The following is a 26,568-nucleotide window of genomic DNA, read 5'->3' as shown; positions in this document are numbered from 1 at the left end:
ATGAGGTGGCTCCCGGGGAAGTCCGCAGAAGAAGCGGGTATGGGCGCGACGAGAGGAAGCTGGGCACGACGAGAGGAAGCGGGGCACGACGAGTGGAAGCGAAGCCCGATGTTAGGCCCTGCGTGGCGCCGCGCGGACGGTGACGTCTCGCCCCGGACGGAAACTGACGTCACCTTCGCGCATCGGCGCTTCCGGTCCGAGTGAGTGTGGTTCCTGCGCCTGCAGAGTTTAGGGCTGGTGCTGCTGTTCGTGCGGTTGTGTTTTTCGCCAGTCGGCCTTCCTCCTCCGGGACCATGGCCACCGATTCGTGGGCCCTGGCAGTGGACAAGCAGGAAGCGGCTGTCAAGTCGGTCAGTGGCTTCAGCTCCAGGCGGGGCGAGCGTACTGGAGGGCCCAAGCCGACCCTGCTTGGAGTCCAGGGAGCTCCCTGGGTTGGGCAGGCCGTGGCCCACACACCCCTAAAGGTTTGCTGGGAGGAATCTCTTAGCCTTGATTTGAGGCTAAGGCAGAAGAGACCAGTATGGAGCCTTTTCCTTTGATCTGGGCCAGTTAAAGACTTTTATCCTGTGGCAAATCTGTCCCTGCTATGTATGCTGTCTTTTCTGCACTGCACTGCACCTCCTCAGTGGGCATTGTAAGAAAAGGCGCGATGCTGATTCTCTTTTTCATCTGGTTTCTGAGTGATTGTCTGCTACTCTTATTTTACCATTTTTTAGATGCGTGCTTAACATGGTTGGCGGTTTGTAGCAATTTGCAGAATAACAGATTCAGGTTTATATTTAGTGTTTCAATCTACTGCAAACGGGGGGCGGCACTACAAATTGTTTCATCTGTGTTTAAAGAGACATTTAATTTCATATACTGGTTCTTTGATTAATGAAGGTCCATTCAGTGGGAAGTTAACTATAGTGTAAACTGTGACTCCCCGTTCTTATCTCTAAGTTACCTTTGTTTGGTGGTAATGGACCATTGATTTTAAGAATATAGGGGTTTTTTGTAGTCAGAAGTCTTTCCCCCCACCCCCCCTTCAGTGCGACATGAGGAATCTTAGTTCCCCTACCAGGGATCGAACCTGTGCCCCCTGCAGTGGAAGCGTGGAGTCTTAACCACTGGACCGCGAGGGAAGTCCCATGTAGTCTGACGTCTTATGTAACCTTTTAATGCCTAAATTACATTTCTTCTCCGGTAACCCTTTATTGCCTTGGGAGGATTGTCAGTTTCTCAGCAGATTGTTGAAATGGGCTAAATCCAGGGAAGTTTAGGAAGAAGCTTTACAATCTAGTTAGGAAGCCTAGAATGTGGGAGGTGCTGTGAAAATGGTAAGAATAATGTGAGAAATGAACTTTGAATGGAGAGAGGATGTTTATGAGTAGGAAAGTCAGGGAAATTCCTCATGAAGAAGTTTATATTTGTGCTGGATATTAGAAAATAATCATTTAAGATAGAGATGAAGGTGAACGGCATTTTAGAATAGAATGCACAGAAGTGCTGGACTTGCCTAGAGAACAGGAATCAGAACGCATTTTTGCTGCAGCTTAAGGTTATCGGGTTGTAGTAGGAGCAGTACTGAAAATATCGTAGGAGTGTACTTTGGCCCTTAACAAAGAACTTGAAAATGAAAGACTTTATTTGGCTTGTTTGGAGGTTTTTAAGAAGGATACTGACAAGATTCGATCTGAGAGCTAGCAAGATTTATTGGACTGCAGAGAACAGAATATATTAGGAGTGATGTCTAAAGGAAAGGAGATCAATGTGGAAGTTACTCTCATAGCCCAGAGATAGGGGGCCTATGTTGAATGATGAAAGTAAAGATGAGGGGATGGATTCAAGAGATAATTGTGGAGGTGTGAAGATTTACAAAAAAGAGAAGGGAGATAAAGGCAAAGATTACTGTTTTCAACCTGGATCCCACAAGGTGATATTAATATAGTGCTAATAACAGGATTAGGGGAGTGGGAAGAACAGCAGATTTGATATGTAGGGTGATGAGTTCATGTTTGGCTGTTCTGAATTTGAGGTAAGGAGGACAACTTGGTAAGTACCTGTGTTGGGAATCACCAAGAGGTGTCCAGGTTCAATGATTTCCTGGGAGAACTCACAGGACTCAGCATATGATTGTACTCACAGCTGTGAGTTATTACAATGGAAAGCAAAATTAGCAAAAGGAAAAGGCCCGTGTTGCAAAGTCCAGAGGAAACCAGGCACAAGCTTCTAAGAACCTTCTCCCAGAGGAGTCACAAGCTCCACTTAATTCCTGCTTAATTCCTCTAGCCACAGATTGTAACAACATATATGAAGTGTTGTCAGAGAAGCTTGTTGGAGACTCAGTGCTCAGGGTTTTTATTAGGGGTCTATCACATCGTCATTCTTTGCCTAGCAGGTACCAAAATTCCAGACCCCTGGAAGGAAACCAGGTGTTATCATAAACCACATGTTTTTAGAAAGATAGTTAGTGAACCCCTCAGCGGTTCTGGGAATGGTGGGAACTCTCTCCAAATCCAAGTTTCCAGGTGTCAGCCAGGGGCCAACTTTGCAAGCTGGCTTTCCTAAGGATAGCAGTTAGACCTGCTGTGTTAACTCTTTTCTATACAGTGCCCATCAAGCATTTGGAAATGCGGCACTGGAGTTCAGGAGGAATCAGGTCAGAAGTATAAAATTGACAGCCACAAATAAATCAAAAACTATTATAAAGGATATGATTCTGTACTCTAGAATTTAAATCTAGTATTTAGCATCAGATATTCCCTAAAAGACAGTTACTGAGAATTGGTTTCAAATCTTTTTTAACCTACAACCCTAATCTAGCTGTGTTCTTATGAATAACACAAATATAGACCTAAAGATACTTGGTATCTGGTTTCAACTACTCTGCTTATTGGGTGGCTGATATAAGTAAATGTTTTAAAATGTTGCTTCCTGGGAATTCCCTGGCGGTCCAGTGGTTGGGTCTCCGCACTTCAACTGCAAGGGGCACAGGTTTGATCCCTGGTTGGGGAACTAAGATCCCACATGCCGTGCAGCGCGGCCAAAAAAATAAAATAAAAATTAAAAATAAGTAAATAAACATTGCTTTCTAACAGTTGGGTAAGACCCTCCCCCCTTTTTTGTTTTACCATTTAGACTTGTGTACATGAGCTTAATAAATGTAGTTAACCATTGAACAACTTGGGGGTTATGAGCCCCCAACCCTCCCTGCAGTTGAAAATCCCCAAATAACTAACATTGTCCATCCGTATATGTGGTTCCACATCTCTGGATTCAACCAACCATGGGCTGAGTAATACTGTAGCATTTATCCTTGAATAAGTGAACCCTTGAAGTTCAAACCTGTGTTTAACGGTCAATTGTGTAATTCATGGTATTTGGTTATCAGGTGTCTCTACTCTTAAATGTTTCCTTTTATTCCCATTCAGATGAGTAATTTGCAGATCAAGGAAGAGAAAGTCAAACCAGATACCAATGGTGAGTCACTAGTAACTACAAGCTACATGTGCACTTCTGCTTTGCACTCATAGGTGCGATGTGGAAAGGAGCTTTCATTTAGCACGTTTGGCAAATGTCAGCACTGGATTTGAGAACCAGTAAATTTGGTTTCATTAATGATGGAGGTAGATTAGTTTTCCACATTTTAGCTTCTGACTCCTTAAAATCAAGAATCACTATTGGATTGTAGAGTCACTGTTCACTTGATAATGTTTCCTTAAGTTTTTTTAATTTAATTTTTTGGAAGGTTAATCTGGGTCTAAAATTCAGAAAGTATAAGTAAGTGAAAGGCCTCCTTCCCATCCTGGACCACCATTTACCCAGATCCCACTCCCCACCTATATTACTTTGCTAGGGCTCCCACAACAAAGTATCACAAACTAGGTGGTTTAACAACAGAAATTTATTGTCTCAGATCTGGAGGCCAGAAATGTGAGATCAAGGTGTCAGCTGGTTTAGTTCCTCCTAAAGGCTGTGAGGAAGAATCTATTCCATGTCTCTTCCTAGCTTCTGATGGTTTGCTGGCTATCTTTGGCATTCCTTGGCTTATAGGCATTTCTGCCGTCATCACCCCAGTCCCTGCCTTCATGGTATTGTGCATGTCTACATCCAGAATTTCCCTTTTTAATAAGAACATTGGTCATACTGGATTAGGGCCCATCCTAACAACCTCATCTTAACGAATTACATCTGCAGTGAACCTATCTCAAAAGGAGATCACATTCTGAGATACTGGGGGGTTAGGACTTGATCATGTGAATTTTGGGGGGGACACAGTTCAACCCATATACCACCCTATGCCATAAGTAACCACTGTTATTGGATTTTTAATATTCTTCCAAAGTTTCTTTTTTTTTAATTGAAGTATAGTTGATTTACAATGTTGTGTTCATTTCTGCTGGACAGCAAAGTGACTCAGTTATACATACATACACATTCTTTTTTTATATATTCTTTTCCATTATGGTTTATCACATGATATTGAATATAGTTCTCTGTGCTATACAGTAGGACCTTGTTGTTTATCCATTCTATGTATAATAGCTTACATCTGCTAACCTCAACCTCCCACTCCATCCTTCCCCCAACCCCCTCCCCCTTGGCAACCACCAGTCTGTTCTCTATGTCTGTGACTCTGTTTCTGTTTCATAGATAGGTTCATTTGTGTCATATTTTAGATTCCACATATAAGTGATCTCATATGGTATTTGTCTTTCTCTTTCTGACTTACTTCACTTAGTATGATAATCTCAGTTGCACTTCCAATGTTTCTTTATGCAAAACAAATACAGATTTTTCTCCCTATCTCCCTCTCTCTCTCTCACCAAAAGATGGCAGAGTATACACAGTGTACTTACTTTTTTTCATTCAACAACATACCTTGGCAAGCTTCCCTTACCAGTAAATGGAGTTTCCTCACTCAGTTTTGTAACTGCATAGTATTACATTGTGTTGATAGACCATAATTTATTTAACCAGTCATCTTTTGATAGATACTTGGGTTGGCCACATTCTTTTGGTGTTATAAAATGTTTCATGGAATAACCATGAACTTACTTCTTTTTACATGTATGCAAATACATTTGTAGGATAAATTCCCCCAAAATGGATATCCATGGTCAAAGGCATATGCACTTGCACTTTTTATCAGTATTTTTCAAGATACCCTCCATAAGTATTATACCGATTTATATTTCTATCAGTAAAGCATGAAAGTGTTTCCCTATAGCCCCACCACAGAATTTTTAGTCAAAAACTTGAAATTTTGCTAATCTGACAGGTAAAACCTGGTGGATCAGTGTAATACATTTTTCTATTTCATTAATAAGGCTGAATATTTTCATAAGTATAAAGGAATTTGTTTCCTTTTCTACTGAGCTTTTTGTCTTTTTTCGAAATATGAAGAACTTCATATTTTAAGATTGTGATAGAAGTTGCTAATACTTCAGCCAGTTTTGTCTCTTGACTTTTTTCTTGTGTATTTTTGCTCTGCAAACTTTTTTTTTTTTAATTATTTATTTGGCTGCGCCAGGTCTTAGTTTCGGCACGCAGGATCTTCGTTGCAGCACGTGGGATCTTTAGTTGCTGCATTCGGGATCTAGTTCCCTGACCAGGGATGGAACCTGGGCCCCCTGCATTGGGAGCATGGAATCTTAACCACTGGACCACCAGGGAAGTCCCTCTGCAAACATTTTTATATAGTCAAACGTATCAGTCTTTCACATTATTATTTCTGGAATTTGAGTCAGTTTTCATAGCCCAGTCTTTGATCCTTTTGGAATTTTTCCTGGTGTGGATTGTGAGGTATGGATCCAAAGTGTTTTCTCTAGTGTGTTTCACCTTTTTAATGTCAAGATGGCTACAGATTTGTTTCAGTGCCGCTTTTGTAATAGTCCATTCTTCCTCTCTAGTTTGAGATCCACCTGTATTATATACCAAATTCTGCATTTTCTCATCTATCCTGTCAAGCTTATTTTGCATATTCATGTACCAGGATCATATTCCTGATTGCTGGAGCTTTATGACATGCTTTAATGTCTGTGACTGCTGGTCCCCACTCACTGATTTTTTTTTTTTTTTTGGTTGTGCCACACAGCATGTGGGATTTTAGGTCACCGACCAGGGATCAAACCCATGCCCCCTGCAGTGGAAGCGCAGAGTCTTAACCACTGGACCGCCAGGGAAGTCCCCATTGATCTTTTTTTAGAGTGTTCCTGGCTATTCTTATTTTCCATACGTATTCTGTTATAGTCAACTTGACTAGTTCTAAGAAAACAAAGAATCTTTTAGTATTTCCCCTAGGACCATGTTACATTTATAACTTAACATCTATATGCTATTGAGTCTTTTTATAAAACCTATGATTAAGTCTTTCCATTTTTTTCACATCCCTTTTTGTGTCCTTTAGGAATGTTTTAATGACTGTAGCATATGTGATGTCCCCTCTTTCATTTCTATTACTGGCAGTATGTGTTTGTTCTTTTTTGATGAGTCTGCCTAGAGACTTATTAGTTTTTTTTATCTTTTCAAAGAGCTAGGCTTTGGCAATGTTAATTTTCCTGAATATTTGTCTTTTATTTCATCGATTTCTACTCTGTATTTTTTTCCTTCTACTTACTTTGGGTTTACTTTCCTCTTCTTTTTTATCATATACTTCAAATAGTTTCAGTTTCCCTTTTGATTTCTTCATTGGCCCATGGATAATTTAGAAGTGTGTTGTTTGATTTCCAGATATTTGGGGGGGTTTCTAGATATCTTATTAATTTCTAATTTAACTCCATTTTGATCAGAAACCATTAAATATGATTCTGCAGTTATTGGGTATAGTGTCCTCTAAATGTCAATTAGGCCACCGTTGTTGATAGTGTTAACTCAGATCTTCTATGTCTTAACTGTTTTTTGTTGTTTGCTTTTTGGTCTAGTTCTTCCAGTTGTTGAAAGAGGAGTGTTAAAATTTCCAACGACAGTTGTGGAATAGTCTTATTTCTCCCTTTAATTTTGTCAGTTTTGGCCTCCTGTGTTTTGCAGATCTGTTGCCAGGTACATTCACATTTATGTCTTCCTGATGAATGGACCTCTTATTAGAAATATCCTCCTTTATCTCTGGTGGTGATTTTGGTCTAAAAATCTGCATTACCTGAGCCACTCCAGCCTTCGTATGCTTACTGGTTGCGTGATGTATCTCTTTCCATCCACTGACTTTCAACTTATTTGTGACTTTATATTTAAAGTGTGTCTCTTGTAGGAGTATAATCTATAAAACTTTTGAATCACTATGTTGTACACCTGAAACTAATACAATATGGTAAATTAACTATACCTCAATTTTAAAAAAATAAAGTGTGGGGCTTCCCTGGTGGCGCAGTGGTTGAGAGTCTGCCTGCCGATGCAGGGAACACGGGTTCGTGCCCCGGTCCGGGAAGATCCCACATGCCGTGGAGTGGCTAGGCCCGTGAGCCATGGCCGCTGAGCCTGCATGTCCGGAGCCTGTGCTTTGCAACAGGAGAGGCCACAACAGTGAGAGGCCCGCGTACCGCAAAAAAATAAATAAATAAATAAAAATAAAGTGTGCCTCTTGTAGACAGCTGACAGTTGGATCTTGCTTTTTTAGCCATTCTAATAATCTCTGTCTTTTAACTGGAGTATTTTATCTGTTTGCATTTAATGTAATTATTGATGTGGATGGGTTTAGGTTAGCAATTTTACTGTTTGTCGCTTTATATTTTGTTTCTCTGGCTCTTTTCCTGCTTTCTTTTGGGTTAATTGAATATCTTAGAGTTCCATTTTAATTTATTTATGAGCTTTTTAGCTTTATCTCTTTGCATTAGTTTATGAGTGTTTTAAAGTTTTCTTCATATAAGTCTCACATATTTTTTGTTAATTTTATTTCTAGGTGCAATATTTTATCTTTTTAGTTGCTATTATAAAGAGGATTTTTTCAATAATATCTCTATTTATAAAAGCTACTGATTTCTATTTATTTATTTTGTACCTAGCTCTTTTATCTTTTACTGAGATATCTTATTTTGTAGTCATTTTTAAGTTGATACTCTTTTTTTTTGTTTGTTTGTTTGTTTGTTTGTTTTTGCGGTACACGGGCCTCTCACTGTTGTGGCCTCTCCCGTTGCGGAGCACAGGCTCCGGATGCGCAGGCTCAGCGGCCATGGCTCACGGGCCCAGCCGCTCCGCGGCATGTGGGATCTTCCCGGACCGGGGCACGAACCCGTGTCTCCTGCATCGGCAGGCGGACTCTTAACCACTGCGCCACCAGGGAAGCCCAAGTTGATATTCTTAGTCCTGCAAGTTTACAATCTTTTTTTTTTTTCTTTTTGGCGGTACGCGGGCCTCTCACTGTTGTGGCCTCTCCCGTTGCGGAGCACAGGCTCCGGACGCGCAGGCTTAGCGGCCACGGCTCACGGGCCCAGCCGCTCCGCGGCATGTGGGATCTTCCCAGACTGGGGCACGAACCTGTGTCCCCTGCATAGGCAGGCAGACTCTCAACCACTGCGCCACCAGGGAAGCCCCTACAATCTTTTGTATTCTAAAAAAAATGATCGTTTTACCTCTTCCTTTTAATTTTTAATACCTTTATTTTCTTTCTCATGTCTAATTGTGTCTGCTAACATAATGCTATATTTTAAATATAGTTATAATGCTATATTTTAAATAAGTAAGTCAGAGGTGACATATCTGATCACTCTGAAGTCAGCCAGCATTTCTAGAAATTTGAACATTTCTTATGCACTAAACTTCCTAGGAATAAAAATCCATTAAACGTATAGAAACGCCAACTATTTAAATTTTGATCACTTAAATAAGGTTTGATATTTATATTGTCCCACCTTTTGAGTGGATTTTTTTTTAATAAATTTATTTATTTATATATTTTTTGGCTGTGTTGGGTCTTGGTTGCTGTGCACAGCCTTTCTCTAGTTGCGGCGAGTGGGGGCTACTCTTTGTTGCATTGTGCGTGCTTCTCATTGTGGTGGCTCATCTTGTTGTGCAGCACAGGCTCTAGGCGCGCGGGCTTCAATAGTTGTGGCTTGTAGGCTGTAGAGCACAGGCTCAGTAGTTGTGGCGCACCGCTTTAATTGCTTCACCACATGTGCGATCTTCCTGGACCAGGGCTTGAACCCGTGTCCCCTGCATTGGCAGGCAAATTTTTAACCACTGCACCACCAGGGAGGTCCCCTTTTGAGTGGATCTGATACTTGCCTTTCTGATTATGATAACTCTTTTCTTGTGTAGGTGTTATCAAAACTAATGCCACTCCAGAGAAAACAGATGAAGAAGAGAAAGGTAACTAATCTTTGAAACCCTGTAGCAAGAGACATAGTATCACCTAGGACGTGCCTCTCTGGAGCCAGAGGCATTCTGAGTTATAAGATCAAGGAGATGAGGGGAATCAGCCAAGGAAATTGAAAACAGTGAGATAGAAGGAGAACCAAAAGAGAGTGGTATCCCGGAAACCAAAAGAAGGAAGTGTTTCAAAAGTAGGGAGTCATATATAGGTAATAAGTTGGTTAAGAGAACTAAAAATTGTTCAGTTGATTTAGAGTGTAGAGTCATTGGTGAGCTTGACAAGGGCTGTTGAGGTCAGATGGGGAGGTTAGTTTAAAAAAACCTCTTCAGTGAAGAGAAAGTGAAGACATGAGTATAGACAGCCCTGTCAGGGAATGTTCCATAAAAGGGAGCAGAGAACTGGGACCGTAACTGGATGGGGATGTGGGATAAAGGAGGAAGCACATTTATGATGAGAGGTGTTACAACGTGTGTACATGCTGGTGGGAATGATCCATTAGAGGGAGAAACTGATCATGCAAGAGAGAAGGTCACTGCTGGGAGAAATATCCTTGTCTGAAAGACGGAATGGGACCCATTGTATAAGTAGAGGGGCTAGCCTCAGGAGGATGGCGGTCCATCCACAGTTACAGCAGGGAAGGTGGAAAGGACGCTCACAAATGCAAGTGGGTGTGTGGGTTGTCACGGCAGCACTTGGAGGTGCTTCTGATTACGTTCACTTCTCAGGGAAGTGAGTAGCAGGGTCATTAGATGAGTGAGAATGTGGAGAGGTTAGAAGTTGAAGAGAGAAGAAGAGTGAATAAGTGGCGTATAGAAACATAAAGTCTTGCTGGGCAGCTCAGACCACTTGGGTCTAGCAGTCAGGAGTTTAAAGTGAGACCTTTTGGTGTGATTATGTTTTTCTCCCACCTTGCTGGGCCATTCAGGTGTGGGTGCAGACATGGGGAGAGAGGTTTCACAAGGGTGGGGTTTGCCCAGTGAGTATGAGGAAGATCTACTGGTTGTTTCCTACAGAGGACAGAGCCGCCCAGTCCTTACTCAACAAGCTGATCAGAAGCAACCTTGTCGATAACACCAACCAAGTGGAAGTCCTGCAGCGAGATCCAAACTCCCCTCTCTACTCAGTGAAGTCCTTCGAGGAGCTTCGGCTGTGAGTATCCGTTCCTTTGAACAACTGTTCCTTGCTAGCCCTCCTTTATAAGACTTAGCATATCAGAGATCTTGTGGGAATTTTACTTTCTACTTTTATTTTTTAAAAATCTTAATATATTTACTTTCTTTGACTAGTTAATAATTCACATGATTCAAAAGTTTAAAAGTATGAAAAAGTGATGGTCTCCCTCCACCCTTGTCTCTTGGCTACCCAGTTCTTCTCCTTAGGGATTTTTAAATGCCACAAATTTATTCATCATAGCTGAAAGTCTTTTTTCTTTTATGCTCTTAGAACTTTCAATAAAATATTGGCTGACAGGTGATTTCTGGATGTCAGGAACATTTCTTATTAGGTAAGCCCTTTTGTTAGACTATAGGGTTTACAGTGTTAAGAACAGTTTATCTGCTTTTTAAAAATCTGTCCAAGAAGCCTGTGCAGGATTCCCAGTAACTGCAGTGGAAATCAGCCTTCATTGTTGCAGAATTTTTTAAAAAATCCAAAACCCAGAATTAAGCCTTACGTATGCACATTTATGCACTGTGGTGAGAATGACTTCTAACATGTCCTTGTTCTAAAGGCAGAGAATTATGTAATGTTATGCCAAGTTTTTCGTTTCCTTCAGTAAGTTAGTAAAGAGGTATTTAGGGTTGTTGGTTTATGTACATGACACTGTGCTGGGTGTTATGAGTAACACAAGACATAGCTACCCTTCTTGCTGCCTGCCAGGACTCAAATCATAGACAGAAAATAGCTAGTGAATAAGAAAGTGGTGGAATGAATGGATTCTTTGCCTTTGTTCAGCAAAATCTATCATATGCCCACTGTAGGCAAATAGGGGCCACATTTCTGCCAACTATTGCCACCACTTGAGAGTAAGAGACACTTAAAATAAGAGAGCTAACTAGAACCAAATCAAGTTGTTAATGCAGCAATAGCTAAGAGCAAGGTTTTTAAAGTGTGGCCTTTTTTTTTGAATATTTTCAGGACATAATACTTTTCTATGTGTATTTTCTCTGTCAAAGGCTTTTTTCAGCAAATCTGTCATCTCTGCTTCCATTCATAAATTCTGTCCGAGCAGCTATGTGTGCTCTGACAGCTTGCTTTTCCAAGTATCAGTGGTCTTTTTAAGTTCCTTTCATTTAAAGGACTGGAGTTCTCAGGTCAACCAGTGATGAACTGTCCTCTTTGAAAAGGCAAGTTCTTTCTGATTTAATTGTTAGTAGCCAAAGGAAACAAAGAATAAAACCTAGGTCACCTAATACACTTGGTCTATGTTTTACTGAAAAGATCTGCAAAATAAAAGAAAAATAATTAGCCACTGAAAGTTCTTGGATCACTTGAGTCCTCTTTCAGTAGTGACTTTGTTTCCTTGGCAACCAAATCAGAATCTGCTAAGCTTCACAACCTTTTCTTCCAAATGGATGTTACTGTTCAAAGTTCTTTGTGTCTGAGAACCACCATATGCCAGAAGAATTGCCTTTTAGAGAGCCTGTTAAACTCTAAGGAAGGCTTAGAGAACACTCTTGACTTGGTTTGACTTTACTTTAAAAACAGTGTGGTGGGATTTTTGTTAAACACCCTGTCAATTTAGAGGTAGCAGAGAGCTTATTATAAATGTACTACAAAAGCAGCTTTATTTGATATTTGTTGTGTGGCTACTTATGTAAGAAGTTGGTGCTTTTCTAGTTTTGATTTTGACTAGACATAATAAGTAAATCTAATCGCTCATAAAGTTCAGTATGATAACTGAACTCCCTTTACCTATTTACTAGAAACTGGCTGAATCAATTTTCTTACCTCTCAATTGTCCCGAGTTCTTGCACAGCTGGCTTTGGAAGGCCCATGGAACACAAAATGACTGTGGTTCAGTGGAGCATCTGCACTGAGAAATGAAAACTGAAATGTCATTCCCTAAAGGGACTTCTGTATCTTAGCAGCATAGTAAGCAGTGTTTATTTTTAGATATGTCTTTTATAATTTATTTTATACTATGAATTAATAAGTACCATTCTTCCAGTATCCTGGGAATGTTTGTCATCCAAGGCCAACCAAATTTGTGCGTCTCCTAAAAGATGAATTTCTCCAAGAAAGGAAACTAGCCTGGATTTTATAAATTGCATAGTAGTTTCAGATTAAGATTTAGTAGGGAAAGATTTTGGTTTTGTTTTGTTTTAGTGAGTATTCTTTAAGGCATAGGAAAATATGTCTGACAGGAGGTACCATTCTTTGCTAGATATAGGGAAAAATAAAATTCTAGGCTTTTAAAACAGTTTCAACAACTAGGAATCCATCTTTCTCTCCCTGGCCTCCTAGGAAACCACAGCTTCTGCAGGGAGTCTATGCCATGGGGTTCAATCGACCATCCAAGATACAAGAGAATGCGTTACCCATGATGCTTGCTGAGCCGTAAGTATATGGACCCTGGCACACCTCTTCAGAACTGGGTTAAACGTCTTCCACCAAGAGCTGTAGTGTTCCTGAGCACAAGATGGGCCGTTGAGAGCAACGTGCTTCTTCAGGGGAACAGCTTAGACAGGTGCAGAGAGAGTCAGATGCAATTCAATACAGTTTCTGCCTTTTCCACTTAATAAAAACTGATAGAAAAAGTTAGTGCTGTTATTCTATGCAGTTTTAAAAACTGTTTTGTTGTTGTCGTTGCTATTGTTTTTTAATAATTTAAAAATTTTTGAGACCTGCAAAAAATATCAGGAGCAATACCAGGAACATCTCCGTAACCCCATCCTGCCAAGAAATAAAGCTGCCATTAATGTAGTCGGCAGTTGTAGCCCCCATGTAACTCCCTCCATTCACAGCCCCCTCCCCTCCCCCTCCCCTCCCCCACCCCTCCCCTCCCCCACCCCTCCCCTCCCCTCCCCTCCCCTCCCCCTCCCCTCCCCTCCCCTCCCCCCTCCCCCTCCCCTCCCCTCCCCCTCCCCTCCCCCTCCCCTCCCCTCCCCCTCCCCTCCCCTCCCCCTCCCCCTCCCCCTCCCAAGTGAACATCGCTGATGTGGGTCATTATTCTCTCGTTTCTTTCTTTTTTTTTTTTTGCGGTACACGGGCCTCTCACTGTCGTGGCCTCTCCCGTTGCGGAGTACAGGCTCGGGACGCGCAGGCTCAGCGGCAATGGCTCACGGGCCTAACTGCTCTGTGGCATGTGGGATCTTCCCGGACCGGGGCATGAACCCGCGTCCCCTGCATAGGCGGGCGGACTCTCAACCACTGTGCCACCAGGGAAGCCTTCTCTCATGTTTTTTTATCCTTTTACTACGTAGTTTACTTTCATTGTTTGGTTTTTTTTGGCCACGCTGCGTGGCTTGTGGGATCTTAGTTCCCTGACCAGGTATTGAACCCGGGCCCCGGCCTTCGGTAGTGAAAGCGCCGAGTCCTAACCACTGGACTGCCAGGGAATTCCAAGTTTGCATATTTTTAAACCTTACATAAATGGTATCATACTTAGGTAGCAACTTTTTTCATTCAACTGTATTGTTTGTTTGTTTGTTTATATTTTGGCTGCACTACACAGCATGTGGGGTTTTAGTTCCCCGACCAGGGATCAAACCTGTGCCCCCTGCAGTGGAAGCTCAGAGTCTTAACTACTGGACCACCAGAGAAGTCCCTCTTTTTTAATGATAAAAATGCCACCTAGGACTTCCCTGGTGGCTTAGTGGTTAAGAATCCGCCTGCCAATGCAGGGGACATGGGTTCGAGCCCTGGTCTGGGAAGATCCCACATGCCGTGGAGCAACTAAGCCCGTGCGCCACAACTACTGAGCCTGCGCTCTAGAACCATGAGCCACAACTACTGAGTCCGCGTGCCACGACTACTGAAGCCCACACGCCTAGATCCCGTGCTGCGCAACAAGAGACGCCACCGCAATGAGAAGCCCACACACCACAACAAAGAGTAGCCCCTGCTCACCGCAACTAGAGAAAGCCCACACGCAGCAACAAAGACCCAACACAACCAAAAATAAATAAATTTTAAAAAAAAATGCCACCTATTCCCATGACATTGGGTTACCTGAAGTGAAATGTGAAAGTTCCCTCTAAAGCATCTGACTTGTTCTCTTAAGTTTTCCATAAAGATGAGAAAAGGGAGCACATAGTAGGAGCTGAGTCCTGAAGACACATTATGGCTCAGGGATTTGTCTGGGCACAGATGTTACTCTGCAGTCTTAATTTCCATAGGCCCCTTGGGGTATAAAACTAGGGCACTCTAGCTGTGCTAGAGCCTAGAATGAGGATTTCTTAGTGTGAGCCCATCTAAAATAATCATTTCACTTAATATTTAAGCAGTTTTTTTTAACATCATATAAAAAGTTTATCATTGTACTCAGTGCAGAAAACCTGGATAATAGAAGCATGAAGGGGGAAAATCCCTATTCCTACCACCCAGAAAGAACGTTTGGACACTTGATTGTTTTTTGTTTTGTTTTTAATAAATTTGTTTATTTATTTTTGGCTGTATTGGGTCTTCGTTGCTGTGCACAGGCTTTCTCTAGTTGCAGCGAGCGGGGGCTACTCTTTGTTGTGGTGCACAGGCTTCTCATTGCCGTGGCTTCTCTTGTTGTGGAGCATGGGCTCTAGAACGCAGGCTCAGTAGTTGTGGCACACTGGCTTAATTGCTCCGCGGCATGTGGGATCTTCCCAGACCAGGGCTCGAACCTGTGTCCCCTGCATTGGCAGGCGGATTCTCAACCACTACGCCACCAGGGAAGTCCCGACACTTGATTGTTATTAACCCATATTATTTTCATCTCTGTTCTTCCTTCATCCAGCCCACAGAACCTGATTGCCCAGTCTCAGTCTGGTACTGGTAAAACAGCTGCCTTCGTCCTGGCCATGCTCAGCCGAGTGGAACCAGCAGAGAGATACCCCCAGGTGAGGGGGTGGAATCCTGGGGGCCCTGGCTTGCTCGTCCTGGGAATGGCTGCGCCATCTGGGGGGGTTTGTCTAACGAGGGTGCCCCTGGTACAGTCTGAATGCGTCTGATGCCTCAGACTGTTGCTCAGGCAAAGCCCAGTGGTGCACCAGGCCCTTACCTGGGTAGCATTGCTTTGGAAGCAGCAGCCTTAAACAGTGGCTTCTGAAGGCATCTGCCAAGCCAGGGCTCCCTATTGAAGGCTTCTGTCTACAGCTGAAATGTGGGCCTGGCTGACGAGGATGTGGTTTCCTGCACTGTTCAAGTGGTAATGACATCGGTGTACTTGTTGCTTTAGAGCCTGTTGTCTGTTACTACAAGGCTCTCCTAAACTGACCTATGATCTGCCCGTTAGTGTCTGTGCCTCTCCCCAACATATGAGCTGGCGCTTCAGACAGGAAAAGTGATTGAGCAGATGGGCAGATTTCATCCAGAACTAAAGCTTGCTTATGCTGTTCGAGGCAATAAATGTGAGTATAAAGGGGCAAGACCTAGGCCGTGAGTTGGGGCGGGTGGTTGGGTATATGAATTTTGAAGATGAGGTGATGAGATTCAACTTTCTAGTTCAGTCTGACCTTGGAGCCCAGTGTTGCCTTTAGCAAATCTACTTAAATACTTGCTGATTTGTTAAAAATTCTCTCCACTCCTAAAATAAGATTTTTAGTTGTTAAAAAAAAAATCCCTGCATGAGTCATGGGGTTCTTCCAGTGTGGAGTATTTCACTTAGGAGCCAGGGTTTGAATTCAGCACCCAGAGTTCCGGAAGCTGCTTACGAGGGAGGGATGAGCACTGAAGATGGTAGGTTGGGTCAGTTCCCTTTCTTTAAAAGTAAAGCACAGCTTTAGTAAGAGTAATCTAAGAGCACATACAGTTCACTTGCTCTTACCAAATCAGAAATCCTTCCACCAATTCTTTTTTCATGTGTTCTGTAGTATGTAGAAAATATGGGTCAAGATGGGAGGAGGGGCAGGTAGAAAATGGGTAATGGAGAAGTTATCAGAATATAAAAAACTACAAATCAATTAGAAAAAAGTAAGCATTCCAATAGGAGAATGGACAAGAGAGGCCCAGTTGAACAGACGCTTCACAAAAGAAGGAATTCAGATGGCTAGTAAACGTGAAAAGATGATAAGCTTCATTAGTCATCAGGGAAACATCAAGTGAAACCACTGTATGCCTCTCAGATGGTAGAAATTAGGAAGTCTGGCAAACCAAGTGTTGACCAAGATGGAGAAGAACTGGAAGGCTCACGTGCTCCAGTGGGGAGTATACATTGGCACACCGACTTCCAGAAGCAGTTGGCATTACCTAGAAAAATGGAAGAGAGATATCCCTTCAACCCAGCAGTTTATAATCGCCTAGAGCAGCGGTTCTTAAACTTTTTGCTCTCTTACACTCTTAAACATTATTGAGGACCCCAAGTACTTACTTTGGAAGAATATGAAGAAAATCTAGCCTTTCTTATAATTTTAGATATTGTTTTTTTGGATGCCACGCCAAAACTTATTAACAAATGGTAATTAAAAGTTAGTTGCCATGTGATATCTGAAATCATATTAATGAATTCTTCGTACTGTTACATTAAAATTCCTTGGTCTCCCTTGCACTTTGAATGCATCTTTTGCCCAACTGTGGTTTTCTAACATCATATCTTGGTCATTTGGAAAATACTGTCTTATTGAGTTATGCTGATCTTCCAAATGTTGACATATTTCATAATACAAAATTTTAAATAGCATTTAAAATGCATTAATATCACCACCAACCAACTCAGAGGAGTTTATACATGGAGAAACTCTCAAACCTACAGCAGCACATAGAAGTGTTCCAAAATTCTAATTTTCCCTTAAGCTGAAACATTATCATGACAACAAATAACAGTCAGTTGTTTTCATTTAAATGATAGGGTCTCTGTTCATTTTCAAGAAAGTGTATGTCAAATTCCCTACTTGATTTTCTTTCTTCTTTTTTTTTTGGGGGGGCGCACTGTGCAGCTTGTGGGACTTTAGTTCCCCGACCAGGGGTCGAATTTGGGCCCTCGGCAGTGAGAGCGCGGAGTCCTAACCAGTGGACCGCCAGGGAATTCCCCGTTTGATTTTCTGTAGTTTGTCTGTCGTTCAACAAACAAAAACGCCTAGTACAGTTAGCACACAAATAATCACAAAAGGGCTTTTCCTGGAGGAAACCATCATGTTTCAGCATGCAGAAAGAGTACTTTAACCAGAAATTATTAGTATTTTTGTGTGTTTGATGTCTTACACTGATAGGTGCAGCTAAGTGTAGTGTACCAGAAGCTTGAGACAACATGGATCTTCTCTAGATTGTTTTACAGGGGACTTCACTGTGTGAAGGATTAGTATATTAACTATTTAAGGTATCATTTTTTTAAAGTTCAGTTTAGACTGATGGGCAGTGGACAGTGAGAACCACAAGGTATTGAAGAGTTCATTTAAAACTTTTCCAGTGAAGTTAATGAATTCCTGACCGAAGTCCCTTTCTCCTCGAACTTTAAATTTTGTTTTGAAAATAGGTGACATTCACATGTTTCAAAATTGAAAAGGATATATGGTAGAAACTTTTCTTTTCCCATACCCTTCAACCACCTGGTTCTGCCTGCCTAAAGGCACCCAGTACTAACCCGTTCCTCACATGTCCTACCAGAGATAGTCTGTGTGGCTACAGGCAAGTGATAATGTGATAACGTGTAGGGACTTCCCTGACAGTCCAGTGGTTAAGACTCAGCGCTTCCATTGCAGGGGGCACGGGTTCAATCCCTGGTCGGGGAACTAAGATCCTGCATCCCTCATGGCACAGCAGTAGAGATAGACGAAATAGATAGATAGAACACTCACACACGCATGTACGTATATTACATGTATTCTTTTTTGCCCCTATTGGTATACAAATTGCTCTGCAACCTCTTTTTCACATTTAATAATGTATTTTGGAGACTGTTCCACATCAGTTCCTAAACAGTTTTATACTTTTGTTGGTGTCATCCATTCGGTGCGTCATATTTTGCTTAGTTATGTTTTAATGAATGCATATCCTTGCATATATGTTATTTCACACATAGTCATGTACATACAGGATTGATTCGTAATAGTGGAAGCACTGGTCAAAGGCTACATGCATTAGTAATTTTGATAGATGGTTATATCAGTTTCAACTCCCACCAGCTATAGTTTGAGAGTAATGTGTTTTTTTCAATCAAAGAGAATTTGTACTTAGGAAAACTGTCTACACAATTAGAATATCTAACAAAGCAAAAAATCACTGGGCCAGGATGCTAGGACTAAAAACTACCAATTTATAAGGAAATCAATGAACCATGAGTGAAGGGATGGTATAAAAAGAATAAGTGTTATGCTAAAGAGAAAGAATTGGGTGATGGGGAATTACAGGAGAAAGTAGAAAAAGGGAAACTAACACTCATGGAGGGTTGACTGTGTAGGATTTAATCCTGACCACAGTGCAGTGAGATGGGTGTCATTATGCCCATTTTATAGTAGAAGAACACAAAACTTTTGGGTAACACCCCTGTGGTTTGAAATCTGGAATTAACTTGTTCTAGCTCTGGAAGGATGGGCAAGGAGGCTTTCATTTTGAAAGCGGGTTTAGCCATGGAAGTACCCACAGAACACATCTTGTCTCCACAGTGGAAAGAGGTCAGAAGATCAGTGAGCACATTGTCATTGGCACCCCTGGGACCGTTCTGGACTGGTGCTCCAAGCTCAAGTTCATTGACCCCAAGAAGATCAAGGTGTTTGTTCTGGATGAGGCTGACGTGATGATAGCTACTCAGGGCCACCAAGATCAGAGCATCCGCATCCAGAGGTAGGAACTCCTGAGCCAGGAGGAGCTTCTCGGCCTCCTGATCTGCAGCATCATCTCCTTTTACTTCACCCTCCTCGTCTTCTTGCCCCTGCCAGTTCTTTACTCTGCAGCTTTCAGAGGCATTTGTTTGGTGGGCCATTTCCATGTCGCACTGACCATACCCCCAGCCTGGGTTGAGGAAGGAGACTTAGGGACTCTACCACCACCCATGCCTGCCCCACGTCTGCTCCTCCCTCCTCCCTGCAGTGCTCCTCCCTGCTTTGCCACCTTCCTGGGGATGCAGGTCATCCAAGCTTGGGGAGGCTGTGCTTCTGTTCCTTGCAGTGAAACACTGGGTCGGGGTCATGTCGAACACCTGGGCCTTCCCTTGCAGGATGCTTCCCAGGAACTGCCAGATGCTGCTTTTCTCTGCCACCTTCGAAGACTCTGTCTGGAAATTTGCCCAGAAAGTGGTTCCAGACCCAAACATCATCAAATTGAAGCGCGAGGAGGAGACACTGGACACCATCAAGCAGTATTACGTCCTGTGCAATAGCAGAGATGAGAAGTTCCAGGCCTTGTGTAATATCTACGGGGCCATCACCATTGCTCAAGCCATGATCTTCTGCCATGTGAGTAGCAGCAGCAGCAGGAGGAGGCCTGGGGGGGAGGAGCTCCACTGGAGGGTGTGGCCCTGCGCCCTCCCTCTCAGCCAGCTCCACTTCGTGCTGGGGGACCAGGTTCCTTCCCTGTGGCTGGAAAGGAAGTGGTTTGTGAAGATGTAAGAAACAATTTCTTCTTAGTATCCTGAGGCATATATATAGTCTAAGCATGGAGTCTCCTGAACTTTATATCATTTGTAGGTGATACATTAGAAAACCCAAGTAAATCAACTGATATTTGGAGGAAAAATAAGAAACTAAACAGGATGGTTGGTTAGAAAATTACTAGAAAATAAGTAGTTTTCCAGTGTCAAACACAAACACTTAGAAAATGGAAGGATAGACCCCAGAAAATGGAAGGATAGACCCCATTTATTTTTTATTTATTTATATATATATTTTTTTGCGGTACACGGGCCTCTCACTGTTGTGGCTTCTCCCATTGCGGAGCACAGGCTCCGGACGCGCAGGCTCAGCGGCCATGGCTCACGGGCCCAGCTGCTCCACGGCATGTGGGATCTTCCTGGACCGGGGGACGAACCTGTGTCCCCTGCATCGGCAGGCGGACTCTCAACCACTGCGCCACCAGGGAAGCCCAGACCCCATTTATAATAGCCAAAATAATTTTTCAGGAATAGTTAAGATCGCTGAAGAAAACATCAAAATTCTGTTAAGTGATGTAAGAATAAAAGAACTCTTACTCTATTACTGGAATACTTGTAGATTAAAAAAAAATTTTTTTACAGTGGCATTGTTTTCCCAAACTCAAATTGAAACTTTCAAATCTACAGAAAAGATGAAAAAAAATACAAAATGAGCACTTTCATGCCCTTCACCTATTGTCAACATTTGCTTTATCCATAAGCTTTTGTGTGGGGGATATCTGTACTTTTTCCTAAATCTTTTTTTTTTTTTTTTTTTTTTGGGCTGCGTTCGGTCTTCGTTGCTGCGCGCTGGCTTTCTCTAGTTGTGGCAAGTGGGAGTACTCTTCATTTTGGTGCGCGGGCTTCTTATTGCAGTGGCTTCTCTTGTTGCAGAGCACAGGCTCTCGGTGCATGGGCTCAGTAGTTGTGGCACGTGGGCTCAGTAGTTGTGGCACATGGGCTCTAGAGCGCAGGCTCAGTAGTTGTGGCACACGGGCTTAGTTGCTCTGCAGCATGTGGGATCTTCGTGGACCAGGGCTCGAACCCATGTCCCCTGCATTGGCAGGCAGATTCTTTTTTTTTATTTAATAAAATACTTTCAGTCATTTTGCTTTGGGATATATATCTAATGCCATATATGGTAGAAAACTGCAGTATAGATCCTTTTGATTCACTGTTTTATTCCAGACATAATGTAACTCAGTGTATTTAGAAAGTATGTGTATATATAAATACTTATTATAAAAAAAACCCTTTTGTAAGCATGTTATTCCTCTACTGAAATGTAACTTCATAGAAGCCATGCCACCTTATATTATTAAATTATCAGGTGATTTGCACCATATAGCACTAATGATTTTCCATCAAAGAAATTATGCATTTCTCATTTTGTGAAAGTATCAATTAATAAAGCACCTGACAGTTTTAAACAGTAAGAATTAGAAATTCAATATAAACAAATCTTGCCTAATGTAATTATTTTAAATTTGTTGTGTCCCTTTTTAGGGTAAGGGTTTTTGCTCATTTTATTATTATTATTTTTTCAACATCTTTATTGGAGTATAATTGCTTTACAATGGTGTGTTAGTTTCTGGCAGGTGGATTCTTAACCACTGCGCCACCAGGGAAGTCCCTTGCTGAATCATTTTAAAGTCAGTTGTAGATATCAGGACATTTTCCACCTAAATGCTTCCTAAGGATGAGACGTGCTCCTGCACGAGCACAGGACCATTGTCACACCTTTCACAGTGATGCAGCGAGTGTCCTCTCTGTAGTCCATCATATGCCACTTTCCCCATGTGAACCAAAATGGCCTTTATTGCTTTTGGCTGCTGCTGTTAAACCTAAGAGCCAATCAGAGAATGTCTGTTGCATTTAGTCTCTCTTGAGACTCCCTTAATCTATAACAGTTTCTCCACCTTTCATGACATGGACATCTTGAAGAGTCCAGGCTAGGGACTTCCCTGGCAGTCCAGTGGTTGAGACTTCGCCTTCCAGTGTAGGGGGTGCCAGTTCGATCCCTGGTCAGGGAGCTGGGATCCGACATGCCTTGGGTCCAAGGGGCCAGGGCATGGAACAGAAGCAATGTTGTAACGGGTTCAATCGAGACTTTGGAAATGGTCCACATCAAAAAATCTTAAAAATAAAAAAATAAAAAATAAGAGTTCAGACTAGTAAGTAGTCTTTAGAATGTCTCTGATTTCCCCCCTCCTTGTGATTATATTAAGGTTAAATATTTTTCTAAGATTAGCACCCAGGTGACATGGTTACTTCTTTATACCACATCACGTTAACAATTTTAAGACACATAATGCTTAACTGCTAAGTTTTAGTAGTCTTCCAGATCAAAAATATTCTTTTAAGGTACTTATATTTCTGAAATGTTTTCTTCCTTCCAGACCCGCAAAACAGCTAGTTGGCTGGCAGCAGAGCTCTCAAAAGAAGGCCACCAGGTGGCTCTGCTGAGTGGTGAAATGGTGGTGGAGCAGAGGGCTGCAGTGATTGAGCGCTTCCGAGAGGGCAAAGAGAAGGTTCTGGTCACCACCAACGTGTGTGCCCGCGGTGAGCAGAGATTGTGTCCTGGTCTGCAGGCTCGGGGTAGCGGGAGAGATCCTCGTCTGCGGGACACTCCGGTGGTTTGCGGGAGATCCTGTTTTCTAGAAGAGCCTGTTTGTATTCCCTCAGCAGAGGAGAACTTTCACAGAAGCCAGGAGTGCTGACTTGGTGGCTTAGAACGGCACCTGCTCTTCTTGGGGCCCCCAGTGAGGCTTTAGCTGCTTCTCCAGATACTGGTATCCAGCAGAGGCTCTCTGGAGCCTGATGGCTGATTTCATAATTTGGTCAGCACCTGCCACAGTTCTGTTTTCTCCCTCTGGGTTCTGCTACCTGCCCCTTTTTCTGAATCCCAGAGCTGGCCCATCCCAGACTGTTCCTTCCACCTGAGGTTGGCGTGTATAGGCCTGACTGTGGACGACAGTGATTTCTATCTCCCATCCTTACTCCTGTCCAACTCTCCTTCATGCAGGTATCGATGTGGAACAGGTGTCTGTCGTCATCAACTTTGACCTTCCCGTGGACAAGGATGGGAACCCGGACAACGAGACCTACCTGCACCGGATCGGGCGCACCGGCCGCTTTGGCAAGAGGGGCCTGGCCGTGAACATGGTGGACAGCAAGCACAGCATGAACATCCTGAACAGAATCCAGGAGCATTTCAGTGAGTCCCTGGGAGTGTCCCCTGCTGGGCCCTTACCTTACAGGGCAAGTCCAGGGCGGGAGGGGAGGGTGAAGGGTAGGTTTTCCTGTGGCCCCGAGAGAGGGCTTTGTCTCTGTCCCATTCCCCTCCTTCCCTACAATGTGGAAGTTCTCAAAGAGCACACCTGGAGAGCTCAGGGCTCAGGGACTTGAATGACAGTCCCCCCCGGCCAGGCTGAGGGGCCTGGGGCTCTGGCTGTTGCTGTCCGTGTCCCTTGCTCAGTCACTGGAAGCCTTTGGGGTTCAGTGAAGGATCTCTGTGGCCAGAGGCACAGCACGTTCCTAGGCAGCAGAGACCTGTGTTTCCTCCCTCCCTGCTGTGCTGTCCCTTCCCTGAGTGTGTGTCTCTGTAACCCCATGTTGGTCTCTCTTTGAATTCTCTTTTCTTTCCCCCAGATAAGAAAATAGAAAGACTGGACACAGATGACTTGGACGAGATTGAGAAAATAGCCAACTGAGAAGCTCCTGCAGTCACTGGTGCCACCCTTGGTGCTCCCCCTGCACGGGACACTAGTGCTTTCACGGCACAGGCCTCAACAGTCAACACAAAGATGAAGGCATGAGTAGAGAGAAACTACCTACCTCATTTTAAATTACGTTTGGACTTGACAAAAATTGCGCAAATGATGGGGGAAGGTAGAAGAAAAAATTTGCATTTTGGAAAATTTAGTCCTTTTCCTCCCATCCCTTTTCAAAGCCACGGTTTCCTCCGTCTTTATAATAACGTGCTCACTATTGGTAATCGCTGGCCCCAGGATCCCCTGCCTGTTTTCTGGCTAGGGGTGTTGAGACCAGCCTCTAGCCGCTGAAGAAATGATAGAGGTATAGGCAGAGGACAGGAAAGTCCTGGGCAACTCAGCCGTGTGAGCTCCTGTGCGTGGGTGGAGCGTGCGGGCGGCAGCAGAGAGGCCTGAGAGCAGCACCCCCATCCCTGACTGGGACTTGTCACGAATGTCTCTTGCCCTTGGCCACCTTCCTTCTCCTCAAATCCAGAGATGTCCCAGCTGATCCCTTTTACCTCTGTTCTCTGTGCAGAGTATATGCTTCTCTCTCCCTGTGTGAGCATCTTGGCTACTTTGTAAACCTCAGATTTGGGGAGAACCACGGAAGTCAGTGAATCTTCAGAGGGAATGCTCTGGCAAGAGTGGATGATCTAGGGCTGCCTTCTCCTCCCGCAGTTGTTCTGTCTGCTCAGGTACCTGGTGTCAGAGCAGCCAGGGGACACCGGGTGGTTTTCTGACACACGCCTGGCCAAGTGAGTTGATTCTCACCCATGGATGTCACACTGTGCCTGGAGTCGAGCAGCAGAGTTTGGAAAGGAAGTTATGACCAAGTGGAAACTCTGATTATGCTGTTCATCCGTAACATAGATGAACTTTAATTCATACATTGTCTGTATGAATAAGGATGGATAAATTAGAGCTATACCCATCATTCATTATGTTAAGCAATTTAAAAATAATTATGAAATGCTTTACTAATCATGATTTGTTTTTACTTGTATTTTTCTGCTTATTAGACTAATATATGCTCATTAAAAAATGTGTGTGTGTGTATATATATATATAAAGTATAAGTGCTCATCCCCACCTCTCTGGGATCTCCATTGCTAGCAGCTTGGTGAACATTCAGTATATTGCCTTCTGTTTGCATATATCAACCCACTTTTCTCTTACAAAAATGTGAACATTCTACTCACGCTGTTGTGCGACCTGCCTTTTCACTTACCCGTGTATCTTGGACATGTGCCAGGGATGTGCCTCACTCTCAACAAGCATCATTCCAGCGTGTAGCTGCCCCAGCATTACATCATGGCTCCTAGTGATAGGCACATGGGGGCTTCCACTGTGTTGCTGCCCACGGTGAAAATACCAGTCCCGCTCCTCTCTGAGCCCAGCTGAGACTCACTCAGGATGTATACCTGGAAGTAGAGTTGTTGGGTCAGAGTGGGGACCCTTAACATTTTAACACATTGTTAATATAGCCTGCCGAAAAGTTTTTACCAATTTATGTTATTGCAGTGATAACAAAGATACCTATTATGTGCTTACCAACTCCCTCTATTATCAATTTTTAAAACTGCCAGTCTGAGTAGTAAAAATAGATTATATAACTGCTTCATTTTTTTTAATTTAGTGATGTTTGGCAAATTTTCAGTTTATTGGTATTTGACTTTTCTGTTTTGGTGTGTTGCCCATTCCTATCTCACCATTTTGCTACTGGCTTGTTAGTCTTCATTGAATTTTAGCCACCTTTCTATTTTAGGGAAATTAGACTGTCTTGAGTGGTGGATGTTTTCCTTTTTGTTTGTCTTTACAAAATCATTTTTTCTTAATACTGCACAAAAGTTTAATATTAGTCAGAATGGCCATCATTAAAAAGTCTATAAACAATAAACGTTAGGGCTTCCCTGCTGACACAGTGGTTGAGAGTCCGCCTGCCGATGCAGGGGACACGGGTTCGTGCCCCTGTCTGGGAAGATCCCACATGCTGTGGAGCGGCTGGGCCCGTGAGCCATGGCTGCTGAGCCTGTGCGTCCGGAGCCTGTGGTCCGCAACGGGAGAGGCCACAACAGTGAGAGGCCCGCGTACCGAAAAAAAAACCAAAAAACAATAAATGCTGGAGAGGGTGTGGAGAAAAGGGAACCTTCTTGCACTGTTGGTGGGAATGTAAACTGATACAGCCACTATGGAGAACAATATGGAGGTTCCTTAAAAAAACTAAAAAAAAGAACTACCATACAACCCAGCAATCGCATTATTGGGCATATGCCCGGAGAAAACCATAATTCAAAGAGTCATGTACCACAATGTTCACTGCAGCACTATTTACAATAGGCAGGACACAAAAGCAACCTAAGTGTCCATCGACAGATGAATGGATAAAGAAGATGTGGCACATATATACAATGGAATATTACTCTGCCATAAAAAGAAACGAAATTGAGTTATTTGCAGTGAGGTGGATGGACCTAGAGTCTGTCATACTGAGTGAAGTCAGAAAAAGAAAAACAAATACCGTATGCTAACACATATATATAGAATCTAAACCAAAAAAAAATTGATTCTGAAGAACCTAGGGGCAGGACAGGAATAAAGACGCAGACGTAGAGAATGGACTTGAGGACACGGGGAGGGAGAAGGGTAAGCTGGGACGAAATGAGAGAGTGGCATGGACATACATACATTACCAAATGTAAAACAGCTAGTGGGAAGCAGCCGCATAGCTCAGGGAGATCAGCTCAGCTCAGGTGCTATGTGACCACCTAGAGGAGTGGGATAGGGAGGGTGGGAGGGAGACGCAAGAGGGAGGAGATATGGGGATATATGCATAT

At 43.0% G+C, this 26,568-nt stretch overlaps 1 protein-coding gene across 2 annotated transcripts; it reads left to right on the top strand.

Moving 5' to 3' along the window:
* The first annotated feature begins 215 nt into the window (after positions 1 to 215).
* Positions 216 to 24,969, top strand: LOC309836745 (ATP-dependent RNA helicase DDX19A). 2 transcript variants are annotated; one of them, XM_082676871.1, is made up of 12 exons: positions 216 to 350; positions 3,414 to 3,462; positions 9,232 to 9,282; positions 10,300 to 10,435; positions 12,752 to 12,844; positions 15,216 to 15,318; positions 15,714 to 15,828; positions 19,018 to 19,195; positions 19,569 to 19,806; positions 22,379 to 22,541; positions 23,005 to 23,196; positions 23,631 to 24,969. In XM_082676871.1, exons 1-12 carry the CDS (start codon positions 294 to 296, stop codon positions 23,690 to 23,692), a joined length of 1,437 nt encoding a protein of 478 aa, XP_082532997.1. In that variant the 5' UTR covers positions 216 to 293; the 3' UTR covers positions 23,693 to 24,969. The 2 variants fall into 2 exon arrangements, with proteins under 2 accessions (XP_082532997.1, XP_082532998.1); XM_082676872.1 differs by lacking the exons at positions 216 to 350; positions 3,414 to 3,462; positions 9,232 to 9,282; positions 10,300 to 10,435 and adding an exon at positions 12,361 to 12,379.
* Positions 24,970 to 26,568: the final 1,599 nt, after the last annotated feature.

Source organism: Grampus griseus, assembly GCF_964374135.1.
Source record: "Grampus griseus genome assembly, chromosome: 19".
Classification (NCBI taxonomy): Eukaryota; Metazoa; Chordata; class Mammalia; order Artiodactyla; family Delphinidae; genus Grampus; species Grampus griseus.
This window is presented reverse-complemented; position numbering and strand designations above follow the sequence as displayed.